The sequence below is a fragment of the Glandiceps talaboti genome, chromosome 16 (assembly GCF_964340395.1).
Source record: "Glandiceps talaboti chromosome 16, keGlaTala1.1, whole genome shotgun sequence".
Classification (NCBI taxonomy): domain Eukaryota; kingdom Metazoa; phylum Hemichordata; class Enteropneusta; family Spengelidae; genus Glandiceps; species Glandiceps talaboti.
This window is the reverse complement of record NC_135564.1, coordinates 18,696,349-18,711,625: the sequence shown is the minus strand read 5'-3', so window position 1 is coordinate 18,711,625 and position 15,277 is coordinate 18,696,349. Positions and strand designations below refer to the sequence as shown.

General features: G+C 33.2%; 1 protein-coding gene across 7 annotated transcripts in view; it reads left to right on the top strand.

Annotated features, from left to right (window-relative positions):
* The window catches only part of LOC144447073 (extended synaptotagmin-2-like), a 51,422-nt gene that overhangs the window by 16,626 nt on the left and 19,519 nt on the right, over positions 1-15,277 (top strand). For 4 of the 7 annotated variants that reach the window (XM_078136975.1, XM_078136972.1, XM_078136973.1 and 1 more), the window contains exons 3-15: positions 126-263; positions 709-785; positions 1,520-1,586; positions 2,436-2,525; positions 3,480-3,535; positions 3,953-4,073; positions 4,937-5,036; positions 5,185-5,255; positions 6,096-6,181; positions 6,392-6,440; positions 7,152-7,241; positions 9,223-9,240; positions 10,620-10,715. In XM_078136975.1, the coding sequence (XP_077993101.1) occupies positions 126-263; positions 709-785; positions 1,520-1,586; positions 2,436-2,525; positions 3,480-3,535; positions 3,953-4,073; positions 4,937-5,036; positions 5,185-5,255; positions 6,096-6,181; positions 6,392-6,440; positions 7,152-7,241; positions 9,223-9,240; positions 10,620-10,715 (1,059 nt within the window). The remainder of the gene's footprint in view (positions 1-125; positions 264-708; positions 786-1,519; positions 1,587-2,435; positions 2,526-3,479; positions 3,536-3,952; positions 4,074-4,936; positions 5,037-5,184; positions 5,256-6,095; positions 6,182-6,391; positions 6,441-7,151; positions 7,242-9,222; positions 9,241-10,619; positions 10,716-15,277) is intronic. The other 3 variants (XM_078136974.1, XM_078136969.1, XM_078136971.1) reach the window with 2 other exon arrangements.

Below are 15,277 nucleotides of genomic sequence, written 5' to 3'. Positions count from 1 at the left end.
TTTACCTGTGTATATTGGTGGTTTAGACTGAATATTCTTTTCAACTTGCCGTCCTCTAAATTGTTTATTTTGTATGTGAATATTGGTGTTTGAGACCGAATAGTTTACCTCTTGTTGTCCTCCAGATTGTGAAACAGATGTGGCCATTCCTTGGAGACTATGTAGAGAATGTTCTGAGAAATACTGTGGAGCCATCTATCAAAGAGAATTTGCCGTCATCACTAAGTTCATTTCGCTTTGAGAAGATAGACCTTGGAGAAAGGGTGTGTGCAATGCTAACATGTGCTATTATATTATATAGCGCCCTCACACAGCGTGATAGTCAATGACTTTTGTTTTTCTTTAGTTATTTCTGTCAGTAGTGTTACTTTAAGCATAAACTCAAGCATTTTATTTGGCTGTGATTGACTATATTGTCAAACAAAAATATGCATGAATTAAATAAGATAAAACATTTGAACACAATGAGGACAATTCCATGACATTTTAGTATATGGCGCCCTCATGTAGGAAAGTAATTAGTGACTTTTGTTTTTCTTTCAAATTGATTGCTTACAAGTTACATTTGATTTTGAAAAGGAAGTATTGTCAATCAAAAATATTTTCATATGGTCCTTGTTTTGGAAATGAGTCCATCATTTTTACCTTTTTCGTTCTTTTTTTACTGTTTTTTTAATTTTTTTTTTAATTTTGTTTTTATTTGATTAGCCTTTGAGGATTGGTGGAGTCAAAGTATACACAGAGCATATCAAGAGAAATGAGATCATTATGGACTTGGACATCTAGTAAGTGAAACCTGATATTTTTTTAACGTCAACTGATAAATTTGATGGTTTATAGTTGGTATTTTTTGTTGCAATATACATCAGCTACCATTTTGCTCAGTTTCTACTTTCAAAACCATCTATTAGTTTCTTTGATGAATAAGCTAGGGGGGGAAACCAATCCCTCATTTGTCTTTTGGACATCATTTTGACAACAGTGATAATTATAGTTAATACCACACTTGAGGTCACAATGTATCAAAACAGCCTCATGACTAAATGCTATCATTTTCCTCCTAAATAGTCAAAGCTCACTTTTTGTGGCAGGAGTACATGATGAGTACCAAAGTGGCTTGCATCTAAGACTAATTTTCACACTTCAGTCAAAGTTTCACCTATAGGAATTAAAACACTTAGTCTCCAACCAGCAACTTTAATAGTAGTTCCAGGATATTTTATCCACTTATATAGTAGTTATCACACAAATTAAAAAGAGTCATAGACATGTTTATGGACTATAATTCTCAACTTTCTTCCTATCTTATGTACTTATCCCCCACCCCCACCCCCACCCCCATCCATTTGTACTGTCATGGTTGCATAAAAGACATCAAGTGAAGTCATTAACCTTATAAGTATAACCCAGAGTTCTGTGATCATGTGATGCTACAACCTCTAGCTATCCAAACCAATAGCTAGAGATAGCAAAGGCCACTGTTACTGATAATTCTTTCTCTTTTGTCTGTTTATTCAAGTTATGCAGGTGATTGTGACATTGAAGTAGGTTTGTCCAGAGTCAAAGCTGGTATAGAGGATGTACAGGTTAGTTTTTATATCATCTATTAACTCCTATAGTATGCATACAGTAGTAAGTTTACCATAGGTATAACAAGTATTTAGACCATGCACAAGCCAAGTTGAACAGAAAATATGGAATATATACTCTGTTTGTTCTGTGTCATGACAACGCACGTCTATGTCACTGGTTCTGCTGTGTTCAAAATATGAGTCAAAATTACCATTACTTTCCACGATTTTTCTTTGATATTATTGGCGCTGGTATAATGATGTTATTCTCCAATATTTTTCTTCATTCAGCTGGAAAATACTAGTGACCTAAGGGTTGTCACTACTCGTTCCGTGACTCGTAATGACAAGGGCCCCTTAGGTCACTTGTATTTTCCTTGGCTGAACAAAGAAAAATATTGATAATAAATAACATCTGAGTGTCTGTCTGATCAAAAGCGCAATACAAGCCATACTATTGTTTTTTTTTTGGATGATAAACATTATCAAGAAAGTTGTGTGACCTAGGAAGTGAAATGAACATGTGTCTCCCCATCTAACCTCCCCCCCCCCCCCATGCCCCTCCACCTATATTTAGTTTAGTCGAAGTTGTTAAAAGTCATAGTTTTAATCAGTTAGCATTCTTACACTATAATATTGTGCAGATTAGCCTTACAAGGGGTAGTTATGGTAAATATCACATCTTAGTTGTTAATGTTTTTTAGAATAACTGGAACTTTTGTACATTGATAGGTTATTTTTTCACTCCATGAATAAGGAGGCCAAATTATTTTTTCACATAGTTGGTAGAAATAGACCATGTATATATCCCTAGAGAAAGTACTCTTCCTCTCTGATCACAGTTTGTAATTTGTTTTCTAATAGTTACATGGTACTCTGAGGGTTGAAATGAAACCACTGATTCCTAATGTACCTCTGATTGGAGCAATAACTGTCTACTTCCTGAATATGCCGGTAAGTTAGCCAATCATCACTAAGGATATATAATACATGTAGATATTGTAAGAAAAGAACCATATGTAAGAAGACTCGTTATTACATGCATCAATGTACATGTACAACCCTGACATTAATTGAGATTGGAACATGAGGAATACTTGACCTACAGCTACTATTGCCTATGGGCAATACCCAATATTTTGAAAAAGTAATACCTTAAAATTGTTAGTCAGGGTCATGATTTCTAGATTATGATGAGTAATCTAGCATGATCATCTAGAAGATAATCAGGCCAGATTACTGTAACTGAATGGAAATCCCAAGTACTAAAATCAATATACAGTTTCTACCATATAAATATTCACTCAGCATGTAGTAAAAATATTACATTCCCAGTATGGGCATGGCCATACAGGGATGCTATCTGCCCTCCTCTTGTTAGGCATCTGATCCTTATGTACAGACTCATATTGTTTGTGACAAATAAGATACACTTTGATGTTGTGAAGGCTTATGTCCCATATGATATCAATCAATCAATCAATCAAATTTTTTTTAAAGTACCGATTTCCAGAGCAATGTTCTGTTTAGTGGCGCTGAATGGCTAAAGCGCACCAGGGTGAACAAATAAGTCTTCAGTTTTGTTTTGAAACAATCCAGGCTGGAGGCTTGGTGAGTGTCAATTGGCAAAGAGTTCCATAGTTTGGGTGTGATGTATGAGAATGAACAACCTCCATAGACGACTTGTCAAGTTATTGTCTTTGAACAGAAAATATGGATTATATACCCTGGCTGTTCTACCTCACAACAACCCGAGTCTACATCACTGGTTTGCAGTGCTTGAAATATGAGTCAAAATGTTCCAAATCACCCCAGTAAATCATACTCCATGATGTCATTAGTCTTGCCATCAAAAAGAAGTTGGCAAGATAAGTGTATTTACACAACACTGTATGCTTTCCTTTTAAGGATTTAGATTTCAACATGACCAACATTGCCAATATCTTGGACATCCCAGGATTAAGGTGAGTAAAAATGCACTCTCTGTCACATTCTAGAGAACTTGACTTTATATGTAAAACTTACCAAGAAAATTCAAAATTATTGAGATGTAGAATTTAAGGATAATGATAATAACGATACTTACATTACAGTTCTTGAGGAATCAAATTTTAAGTAAATCAGTGTTCTCTAGAGTATATTTAAAAGGGTGCCAAGCACCATTGTACCATAATTTCTGAGCACCCTCTAGATGAAATGAAAATCATATTCCAAACACTTCAATTTTTGTAAACAGACTCCAAACATCGTCAATTTATGCAAAAATAATATCAAAACAGCCAGCAAATCCCAGATTTGGTCTACAAGCAGCAACTACATTAGGTATTACTAAACTTTGAGTCAATTACTAAACCAGTAACTAATTTATTCCCTCCTAACAGTGGTTCTTTGAGAAACATAATTGAAGATCAGCTGTCTCAGTTCCTGGTACTACCAAACAGATTGGTTGTTCCAATGACTAAAGATACCGATGTTCTCAAACTCAAGTTCCCACTGCCTAAGGTATGATATCAAATACATTGTACTTAAAGTGCATCATAGCTGCTACCCCCTCCCCCACCCATCACCACCACCACCCCCATATTATCCTTTGGTCTGACCTAACTTCGCATATTTGGAATGTTCTATGTTGCAAGAATACGGTAGTGTACCACCCAATATTTTGGATGCTGTCAGTGTTCTAGTATTAGAATATTATTCAAATCTTGTAAAATCTGCTCTGTGAAATTATGAACTACAACGCTGACACTGTTCCAGTCAAAATATGCACTGAATGGGATGACAAATAAAATTACTTCCCAAAAAGCAATACACCATATATATGGAGTTGCAGTCATTTCAAAGGTAAAGCATTGCAAAGAGGACTCCACAGATTTTGCAAAGTGAGAACTAGAATTTTTTCCAGGCTGCTGATCATATGTCAGTGCATGAAATAGTGAATAGATTGAGGCTGCAAGGTGGTTAGGCATGTTTAATTACTGATATTCACTAAACCAGTACAGGGGGAACAACACAGAAAATAAGAGGTAAATTTGTGTCTGCTGTCTTCATGCCACATTCAGACCATGCCACGCCACAACACTCAACTTTTCTGCCCTCACTTCCTGCCCCAGCCACAAAACGGCTTGCAAACAGCACTCCTAGTGGCCAAACCATGAAATCTTTTGTCTTTCTAGTAATCTGAAATGGTGTATTTATAACCAAGCATGAGTTACTGAGAAAAGAAAATTTTCAAAACATTTTTCCACTTCAACTTGTTATGTCTGCTCTATGCATTCAAGTACTATTTAGTCAAATTTAGTCCCACACCAGTAAACTATATATAAAAATAGAAAATAAGTCAAATTTCTTGTCTTTTATATCAGGGTGTTTTACGTATTGGAGTGATGGAAGCTAAAGACTTGATGAGGAAAGATGTTGCAGTATTTTCTAAGGGTTCATCTGATCCATTCTGTGTTGTACATGGTAAGATCTCACATAATTTGATTGATCTATTGTTATTACTTTTTTTTGTACTTTTATCTTCAGTCCAAAAACTTGAGGTGTTTTATATTGTGTAATCTCAACCTTATTTGGAGTGTAATTGTGTTTTTTTTGTTTGTTTGTTTTCTAGTGGGAGGTCAGAAATTCAAGACCAAGACCATCGATAGCAATATTCACCCAGTATGGGAAAGGTATTATGAGGTGAGATGTGTATTACTAATAAAACTGAACATTATTCATTGCTAAGTTCCACATAGGTCTATGATAATGATGCATATGAAAGAACTTTCTGTTACTCACCACTGAGGGCCCCATTTATTAGAATTTATACATGGCACAAATTCAATTAAGTTTCAAAAGGTCATTAAACCATTGTGGCATTCTTTGATGTTTTCGATTGATGGGTTCATCACTAGAGGGTGTCATTGGGAGGCTTAGTCTCTGTCAACTGATATAACTGAAATTTGATAATGATAGGGCATCATTCATAGTTTCTATACTTGATAATGATATGTGTAAACAAGCCCACTGTCCGTGACATTTTGGATTGCTGAGGTCACCACTAGAGGGTGCCATTTACTAGGGTTGTCGGTTGCCAAGTGGTTAAACCACTTGCCTGTTACCACTGTGGTCGGGGTTCAAACCCATTCAGGGTTTGATTAAATTTACCATGCGGTAAATAAGAAGAATGTTGTTCAGTTTGACTAAACTGAACAATGCAGGTTTTCCCCAGGTATTCCGGTTTCTTCCTGGATTAACACTGAACCCTTGAGGGATGGCCCTCACTGGACTTCTTGGGAGACATATGACACCTTTCCCCAAACATTTATGATAATGCTATATGCGCAATGTCAACAACCCTTCTGTCATCAACTTTTGGAAATGTCAAAACTCACCACTAGAGGGCACCATTTATCAGAAAGGTCCATCATGGGTTATATCATCACAAACGAGAATAATATAAGCACTGAAAGAAATAGGTGCAGAAAGTTCAAATTTTCCCTTTGCTTACAACTGATATGTTGTCTTATTGTTGTGCAGGCTATAGTAGATGAACCATTAGGACAAGTTGTAGATGTTGAAATATGGGATGAAGACAAGGGATCTAAAGATGAATCATTGGGATGGTAAGTATAACTTTAATATTCCATCCAGTACTGTTTTTGCTCAGGATGGTAAGCAGGTAAAATCTACAGGAGTTCCCCAGTCATGTTACCAGAGTTCTCTACCAGTGTTTGTTCTTGTTGTTTTGTATAAACATTTTCATCTGTTTTTCTTATGAAACAACAATGACATTAAACTTTATCAAGTTACTGTATTATTTTGTTTGATTACAGTCTAACCATTGATATTGAAGATGTTGTACAGAAAGGACACATTGATGCTGTGAGTATTAAACATTGGAATTGTGAATACCAAAGACACAATAACACAAACTTTTACATCTACCAAACTTCAAAGGCAATTTTTATACCTCTAAAAATTTACAATCTTTGGCCATAGAAATGTGAATTTTAAAAGTAGAGTAATTGTTATTGAGATGCCATACAACAAGAATACTAAAATGAATATTCATAGACACTGGGTTCATACTTTAATATAATAATGTAATTACTACGCACAGTGAAAAAATTCAGCAAAAAAATTAGGATTCACTTCCAAGGAACGTTTTGACTGTGAGAAGAAATTTCATTACTGAGAATGTAATACTTAGTGGAATGTGAAATATAGTCTTACTATTGTGCATGAAAACTGATTTGGTTAATTTGTTCTCTTCACATTTACATGTACCACTTTTAGTACAATTGAATCATTGCCTAAAGTATGTAGTTGTTCTACACCACCATTGGGTCTACTATCAGTCCTCATACAACAACTTAATAGCTGGTATTCAAATTGTTGTAGGAGTACAGTATAGATAATGTTGCACTCGGTAATATCATTTGCTGTTGACAGATACAAAACAAAGAACAAATCATAATCTAAGAACAATTTAGAAAGTCTGTATATGGATGAAAAGTATGATTTGAATAACAATTAAATTAACTGAATCATTTCCATAATTTGCATGTTGGTCTTCAAATATATCACTTACAGTGGTTACCATTGGAGGAAGCTAAATCAGGACAGGTGCACCTAAAACTCATCTGGTTAACCCTGTCAGACAAGGCTGATGCTATAGAAGAGGTAGGTCAACTATGATTATTGTGTCTAACAACTTTGACAAGGAATTTCTATGGTTTCTGTCCCCTTGTATATTATTAGTTACAACTTCTGTCACTGTCATGAGTGCAAAGTTTTCCTGCTCTAGCAAAATAGAAAAAAAACAAAAAACACAGAGGACTTAACATTGCCTTCACTATATATTGATGACCTGCACAATATAAATTTTGAGTTTCTGAAATGCAAACAAAATAGTAGATTTCTGTTAAACTGTTCAATTGAAAACTCATCCCCATGAAAATAAAATAATAATGGTTGAAGAAGGCAGAGTGAGTCAGCCAAAGTATTCTAGGTAATTATTTACGCTGTGAGTTTGGAACCACTGCAAGATATGATTCCAAAGCAAGGGAACAGTGTTTTTAGTTGAAATACAAGTTTGTATTGATATTTACAGAATATCACAACAACAACAAAGTCTCAAAGAAGAATAACAAAACTTTATTAGTACAAAACTATTTGAAATTGTGAACATTTGACAGGAATTAAAAAGTTGATTGAGATACAGTTATGTAGTTTTCATTGATGTGTAGCATGCCGCTTTGGTGTTTGTTTCATGTATTAAAGTTGACAATAATACCATGCACGGGTTTACCATTGTCATGTGGGTGGTGAATGCACTTTGTCAATTTTTCCAGCACCATAAAATACTATTTTAAAATAATTATGTGTTTTTTCCAGAGTTATTTCTGCTCCATTTACTGAAATGTGTTAGTGTGTCTGTAGTTTGTAACTGTATCGTTGTTTTGTTTTTGTTTTTATTTTCACTTATAGATTTGTATTTTCATCTCAGTGCTTCCCATGTTATGCAACTTTTCTTAATTTGGCTGTGGTTATGCATGCATTCCATTTCAATGCATCGTAATCAGACACATCAAGTCTGTGAGTGGCCTAAGATTTTTAATTTATAATTTCATTACTTCGCTTCCAAGGACATCTGATGTCAGTGTTTTTATCTTCCTGTCATTCTCCTGGGTTTACAGTTTATTTTCCATGTAACTTTGTCTACTTTGTGTAACGTTGCTGCATAACTTAAATTTCATTTTCCACGCCTTCCTTCCCTTGTATGCAACACTAAGCATGTAATTGTAATGCATGTACTTCATAAGACTAGATTTACTGATTGTTATTTCAATCAAATAATCCAATGCATATAGTTTATTTTAATGTACCAGGTAGTGCTATATTTGTGAATATAAAATGATTTAACTTACAATAAAGTACTTACCCCCATTATCGTTATTTGATGAATATATTGCCATTTTGCTGTATAATAAATAGTATGTAATGATATATATATATTATATATTTAAACATCTTCTTTACTGACTTTTATCAACTAAACATTTCCTGTAAAATGAATCATTAACATACTAGTATACACTACACAGATCAAACCAGTAATTTTAATAAATACGCTTTCAATTTTGCTTTAGTTACTAGTAAATATGGATTATAATATTTGAATAACTTTATGTTTAATAATTGATATGTTTTGTAAAATTGGTTGCTAACAAATACATTATACTGGGCTACTCAACCCAGTGAAGTTTTTACATTTCCTTATCTACAATTGTTATGTTAATTATGTTAATTAATGATATGTTAATTAGCCCCATGCTGGCCACTACATACTAAACAATATGTCCCATTTCATCACCCAATGCCAACTAAATGCTGTTGTATTGTGTAAGTTACCAGTTGTCCGTAACTGGCAAGTTCGTGTTGTTTTTTGCTATCTACTGCTCCGGTAGCCTTCTGAGGTTGTCTGGGAACTTGAACTCACACTTAATAAAAAAAATACTGAATGCATTGCCTTGATGTAATGCCTCCAATTACAGGTGGTGATATGTATATTAATTAACTCTACATCAATCAGTTATTTTCCTAATTCACCAAGCATGATTGAATTTGTCTATCACGTATACTATCTCTCTTTCTCTCCTAGGCACGAATGCGATTCCGGGTATTACACTATCTTCTGCATCTACTGTGTGTGTGCATGATAGATATATGTAGACACTTAGACTAAACTCAAAGAGGAACCTCTACTTGCCTATGTACTTACTCCTTGTAGACACTAATGCTAGCTGTCAACCTCTTCTTTGTTGGTGATAAGTACTTGATTTTCACCATAAAATTACTAATATATGTCCCATTATCCCGTTGTTAACCCCCCACCCCCACCCCATCCCATCCCACCTCACAATATATTTTAACACACAAACTAACACATTGTATGATAGAAGTTGATCAGTGTCGTTGGAATGTGTAAAAGTGTTTATCTGCATGTTCATATTAACTTTAACATAAGTAAGTTTAAAGTTTAGTCCAAAAGTGTATTGAATTATACTATCATGTGTATTGCAAAAACAGTAAGGGTAAGTTTGAGAATAAAGTGGGCAGTCCATCTGAAATACTGCTCAGTGTGTGAGTATGTATTGTGACACTAAATGATGTGCGCCCTCTCTGGTCATATTCATGTTTTCAAATTACACAGCATGTTATACACCATAATATTAAATTGTGTAATTGTCATTGTGTTATCTTTCACAATTAATGTAATCATAAAATCATTTTTTTTCAGTTTTTAGATAATAGACATTTTAATTTATCTTTTTACTTTGTGTGAAGACCTTTCATGTCCATAAATAATTAAATCAGCGTACACATTTTGTGATGTTATCATTTTAATATTTGATAATGACATTGGTGTGAAACTGACGCCATAATTTTTATTTGTGTGACATTTTTAGAAGTGTGAGTAACTTTAAAATGATTGCTGAAACATCAGTAATGATATGTACATGATGTGATTTGGAGTAGGGCATGATTATGTTAAAGTTTTAAAACAAAATGTATATCACTTTTTTTTTTGCCAAATACACAAACTAGAAATATTTGTTCATGAAGAAAGAGTCAGATTAGAACTACTAGTATGTTGTTGCTGCTAGGCTGAATTTGTGAAAGTGTTTGAATAAGTAAATGCTGCAACTGGGAAAGTTTTTAAAACTGTTTTGTTATATATATTGAATTGAAATTTTTTTGAATATAATGACTTACTTACTGATATTATACATCCTGAACAGTATTGAATCACATGTGGGTATTAAAAAATGTAAAATTATCATTATTTTGTAAGAAATAAAGATAAAAAGTAATAATAATTTCATTGTTATAAATGTCACACAATATTTTAATTAACAACCTAAATATTAACGGATAAATTGACATATAATTAATACGGTTTTTAGTAATTCATAATTTAAAACTATTTCAAGTATTAACAAAATAAAACTAGATAGATGCAGTAATTAATGTTATTGTATTGTATTTGTTTTGAAGGCTTTACAGGAGACTAAACGATTGAAGGCACTGGTTGACCAACAACTGGCATGTGCATTACTGAGTGTTAAACTGGACTCAGCTAAGGCCCTACCGGTAAGTAAATTAGTATTTCTTGCTTACTTTGAGCATATCTACTCACCAGTGTTGGTAGAAAATAGCATAAGAATTACAGATAAGACCTACTAGATAAAATATTGGTGATGCACTCCGACAAAACTTGTCAACATTGTACATTTGCTGACCTGTTTTATGATTTCAGTAAAGGTATCATAAAACTGGTCAGCAAAAGGTATTTATTAAAAGAAATATACAGATCCTAACAATCATAAAAATATTTTATAATCATAGATTATATACTACAAAGTTAAAATGTCTGTGATGATAATTTTATTGTGGTACAGATTGACATTGTAAATTATGATTATCAATATAAGAAATGCTGTGGTATGATGTAACAGTTGTAGAAATTATAACAAACATAAAAACTCGGCAATAATGAAACAGTGCGTAGAATAATAAATGTTGTGTTAGGATGTAACAGTTGTAGAAGTTATCATAGCAAACATAAAAACTCACCAATGATAGAATAGTGCATAGAATAATAAATGCTGTGTTAGGATGTAATAGTTGTAGAAGTTATCATAGCAAACATAAAAACCCACCAATAATAGAACAGTGCATAGAATAATAAATGCTGTGTTAGGATGTAATAGTTGTAGAAGTTATCATAGCAAACATAAAAACCCACCAATAATAGAACTAGTGCATAGAATAATAAATGCTGTGTTAGGATGTAATAGTTGTAGAAGTTATCATAGCAAACATAAAAACCCACCAATAATAGAACAGTGCATAGAATAATAAATGCTGTGTTAGGATGTAATAGTTGTAGAAGTTATCATAGCAAACATAAAAACCCACCAATAATAGAACAGTGCATAGAATAATAAATGCTGTGTTAGGATGTAATAGTTGTAGAAGTTATCATAGCAAACATAAAAACCCACCAATAATAGAACAGTGCATAGAATAATAAATGCTGTGTTAGGATGTAATAGTTGTAGAAGTTATCATAGCAAACATAAAAACCCACCAATAATAGAACAGTGCATAGAATAATAAATGCTGTGTTAGGATGTAACAGTTGTAGAAGTTATCATAGCAAACATAAAAACCCACCAATAATAGAACAGTGCATAGAATAATAAATGCTGTGTTAGGATGTAATAGTTGTAGAAGTTATCATAGCAAACATAAAAACTCACCAATAATAGAACAGTGCATAGAATAATAAATGCTGTGTTAGGATGTAATAGTTGTAGAAGTTATCATAGCAAACATAAAAACCCACCAATAATAGAACAGTGCATAGAATAATAAATGCTGTGTTAGGATGTAATAGTTGTAGAAGTTATCATAGCAAACATAAAAACCCACCAATAATAGAACAGTGCATAGAATAATAAATGCTGTGTTAGGATGTAACAGTTGTAGAAGTTATCATAGCAAACATAAAAACCCACCAATAATAGAACAGTGCATAGAATAATAAATGCTGTGTTAGGATGTAATAGTTGTAGAAGTTATCATAGCAAACATAAAAACCCACCAATAATAGAACAGTGCATAGAATAATAAATGCTGTGTTAGGATGTAACAGTTGTAGAAGTTATCATAGCAAACATAAAAACCCACCAATAATAGAACAGTGCATAGAATAATATGCTATAGTTACAAAATGTGGCAGTTCTAAGAAATGTATTTTCCATAATGATCTTAGTTGTAATTATATCAAGGAAAGCTGTATATGATTGACCCTGTCACAAAGAATTTAGATCCCATATAGCAACTCAAGTTTTAATTAGTAAATAATATATAAAATATATGCTTGTATAAACGTCCCATTACAGCAATTATATTAAAAAGTAATTATCCTAAGCCTGGTCGTATGTTATTACTCTACAAAGTATTCGTTCATCCTTGACTAGCAAGATAATTTTGACACGTTTGTGTTGAAACTTTAATCATCAAACTGCAGCTTCTTGTTGAAAAGTAATTGTTAATGTATACAATGTATTATGTTATGTTCACATTCCATGTATAGTAAATTAGTGCTTGCATCCATAATGGACAATAGCATGTATAATATCATTGACGGCCTGCTTGTTCAGCATGTATGTCACTGCGTTCAGTTTTCTTTTTAGCATGCTAGGTGTATATAATGTTTAGTATGCTAATTACCATTAATCTCCATATAAGTTTTTATGTATTAGTCAATACTGTAAACCTGGGAAATTTTCATTAAAGACTTATTTTTGCTTACTTCACTGGAAAACAAAAACAAGAAAAATAAGAAGTGACTAAAATGCCTTCTTGCATGTACATGAACTCAATGTACCAGTCTGGTAATTAGTAAAAAATCAGTCTTTAAGAGCTAGCTGAAGACTAAAATCGCTTTATTGTGTAGTGGTGAACATTTCTAGGTTTACAGTATATTGTATGTGTACTGTCTATATACGTATCATTCATCTGAACTACATGTATATCCACAACAGGATGTTCTGTTCTGTACACTTTGTAGTGAATGTTAATACTTGTAGTAATGTCTGTGAATATTTTCTGTTTCTTTAGTACAGAAAGAAGGTATGTCTGCCTGTACTGTAGTTGATAACTTGGGGACAAGATTGTTTTCACCATAACTGGTTGTCTTCCAATGTAGTATCTCAAAGTGTTGTCAAGTTGTGTAATATTGCTTGCTGTTTTGTCATACATTGTCAGCTGTGTGTGTTTAATTGTTGCGTTTGTTACACCAATACTATTGCTTTCAAGATTCTCAGTCACTGTGTGTCTGCATGTACAGTGTTTAATGTGCCAAATCAATCAACAGCATGTAATTCACGTTTGTTCCATATCCCACCATCTCACAGATTAACTTTTAACTTTTACTGTGATCTTCCAACAAAATATGATAAGTAACACCTTGCCCACACACACTTCTGACATCAACATGCCCACCTGAACTATTGGTGCAGCTGAATTCCCCTGTTGGTGTCAGCATGTAATTCATGTATGAAGGCATCTTCACTTGAAAAATAATATATTATTTTCTGAGTATGTTTTCCCCATCGTTACTATATGATATGTGTATGCCACAAGGTTCAGTATATGTCACATGGTTCAGTTACCAACAATAACATTTCTACTGTGTTCTCTTCATCTTTGTGATGTTCCCCTGAAAGTTAAAGCAGCACTAACAATACACATGTAACCACCGCGTTGTGTCCATACATAGTCTAATATGATCCTAATGACAACACTTAGGACATTTCCAAACAACTTCGCCAAGCTTATATATAGCTGTAGGAACAAAATTCCATGTTCTGTTCATCATTGCAATGTTGCAACTGACATAGCAATACATGTAACCAATCACCATAGAGTCAGTATGGAAGTGTTGCGTCCATATATAGTCTATGGTATAATATGACCCTAACAAGAACATTACAGACATTCATTTCTTCACAAGCCAAGCTGTAGGTTTACAATTCTGTATTCTGTTCACCTTTGTGATGTTACAACTGCCATAGCAAGACTAACAATACATATACTAACTACTATCATAAACTATAGAAACATTTTATCTATATAATCATAGCCTGTGGTATATATAGACCCTAATAATCTGCATTTACTAATATCAGCTGCAACTAATCCAATGCCAATATAAAATATACAAAATCTATAATTATTGCATGTCGGCTCTGGTTTGTAGAAACATAGACTAGTAATGAAGGTAAGCAACTATAGAATCATACCATTGTTTACCTAAAACTAACACTGTTATTAATAGTATGTGATGTATAACATGTTTGTTTATATTGCCCCATTATGTTGACTTTAGATAGTGTATCTTTTAATTATATATACATTATTTTTATGTCAATTAAAATATATACTGTACCTAAGTAGTCCAACTTGTCCTGGCTTTGACTCAAGGCTGTCACAAAATATACTGTGCTATAAATACCATATTTACAGACTACTTAAAGTGAATCTACAGTTACTAATATATGTTTCAACATGTTTTTTGTTAACTTTTAAACCATTCAATGTATAATCTGTAAAGCACTTGTTTCATAATTTTGGGATTAATGTACGTAGAGATCACTATTAGGAAAGTGCAGTGAATACATAGCAGTGAAGTGTGAATACATAGTAATTAACTTTAAGTGCAATTCTCACAGTCATACATAGTGTAGCATTTGCTGTTAACAGTTGTTCGGCTTATCTACCTGTACATATGGGAAGTACGTAATATGCTACTATTTCAGTCCCTGAAAATCAACTTATTACAAACGTTTCATGCTAAGTTTCATTATCATTGTAAAGGCTATATCAGCATTGGAATTAGAGGAATCAAACAGAACCAAACAACCTGTATATGAAATAGATTGAACACACTATGCTAGTCTGTACCTAAACAAGTAATAACAGACATTTCGAGATACAGCTCATTATCAGTGTAAAGGCTATATCAGCATTGGAATTAGAAGAACCAAACAGAACCAAACAACCTGAACATTGAATAGATAGAATCCGCTATGCTAGTCAGTACCTAAACAAGTAATAACAGACATTTCGAGATACGGCTCATT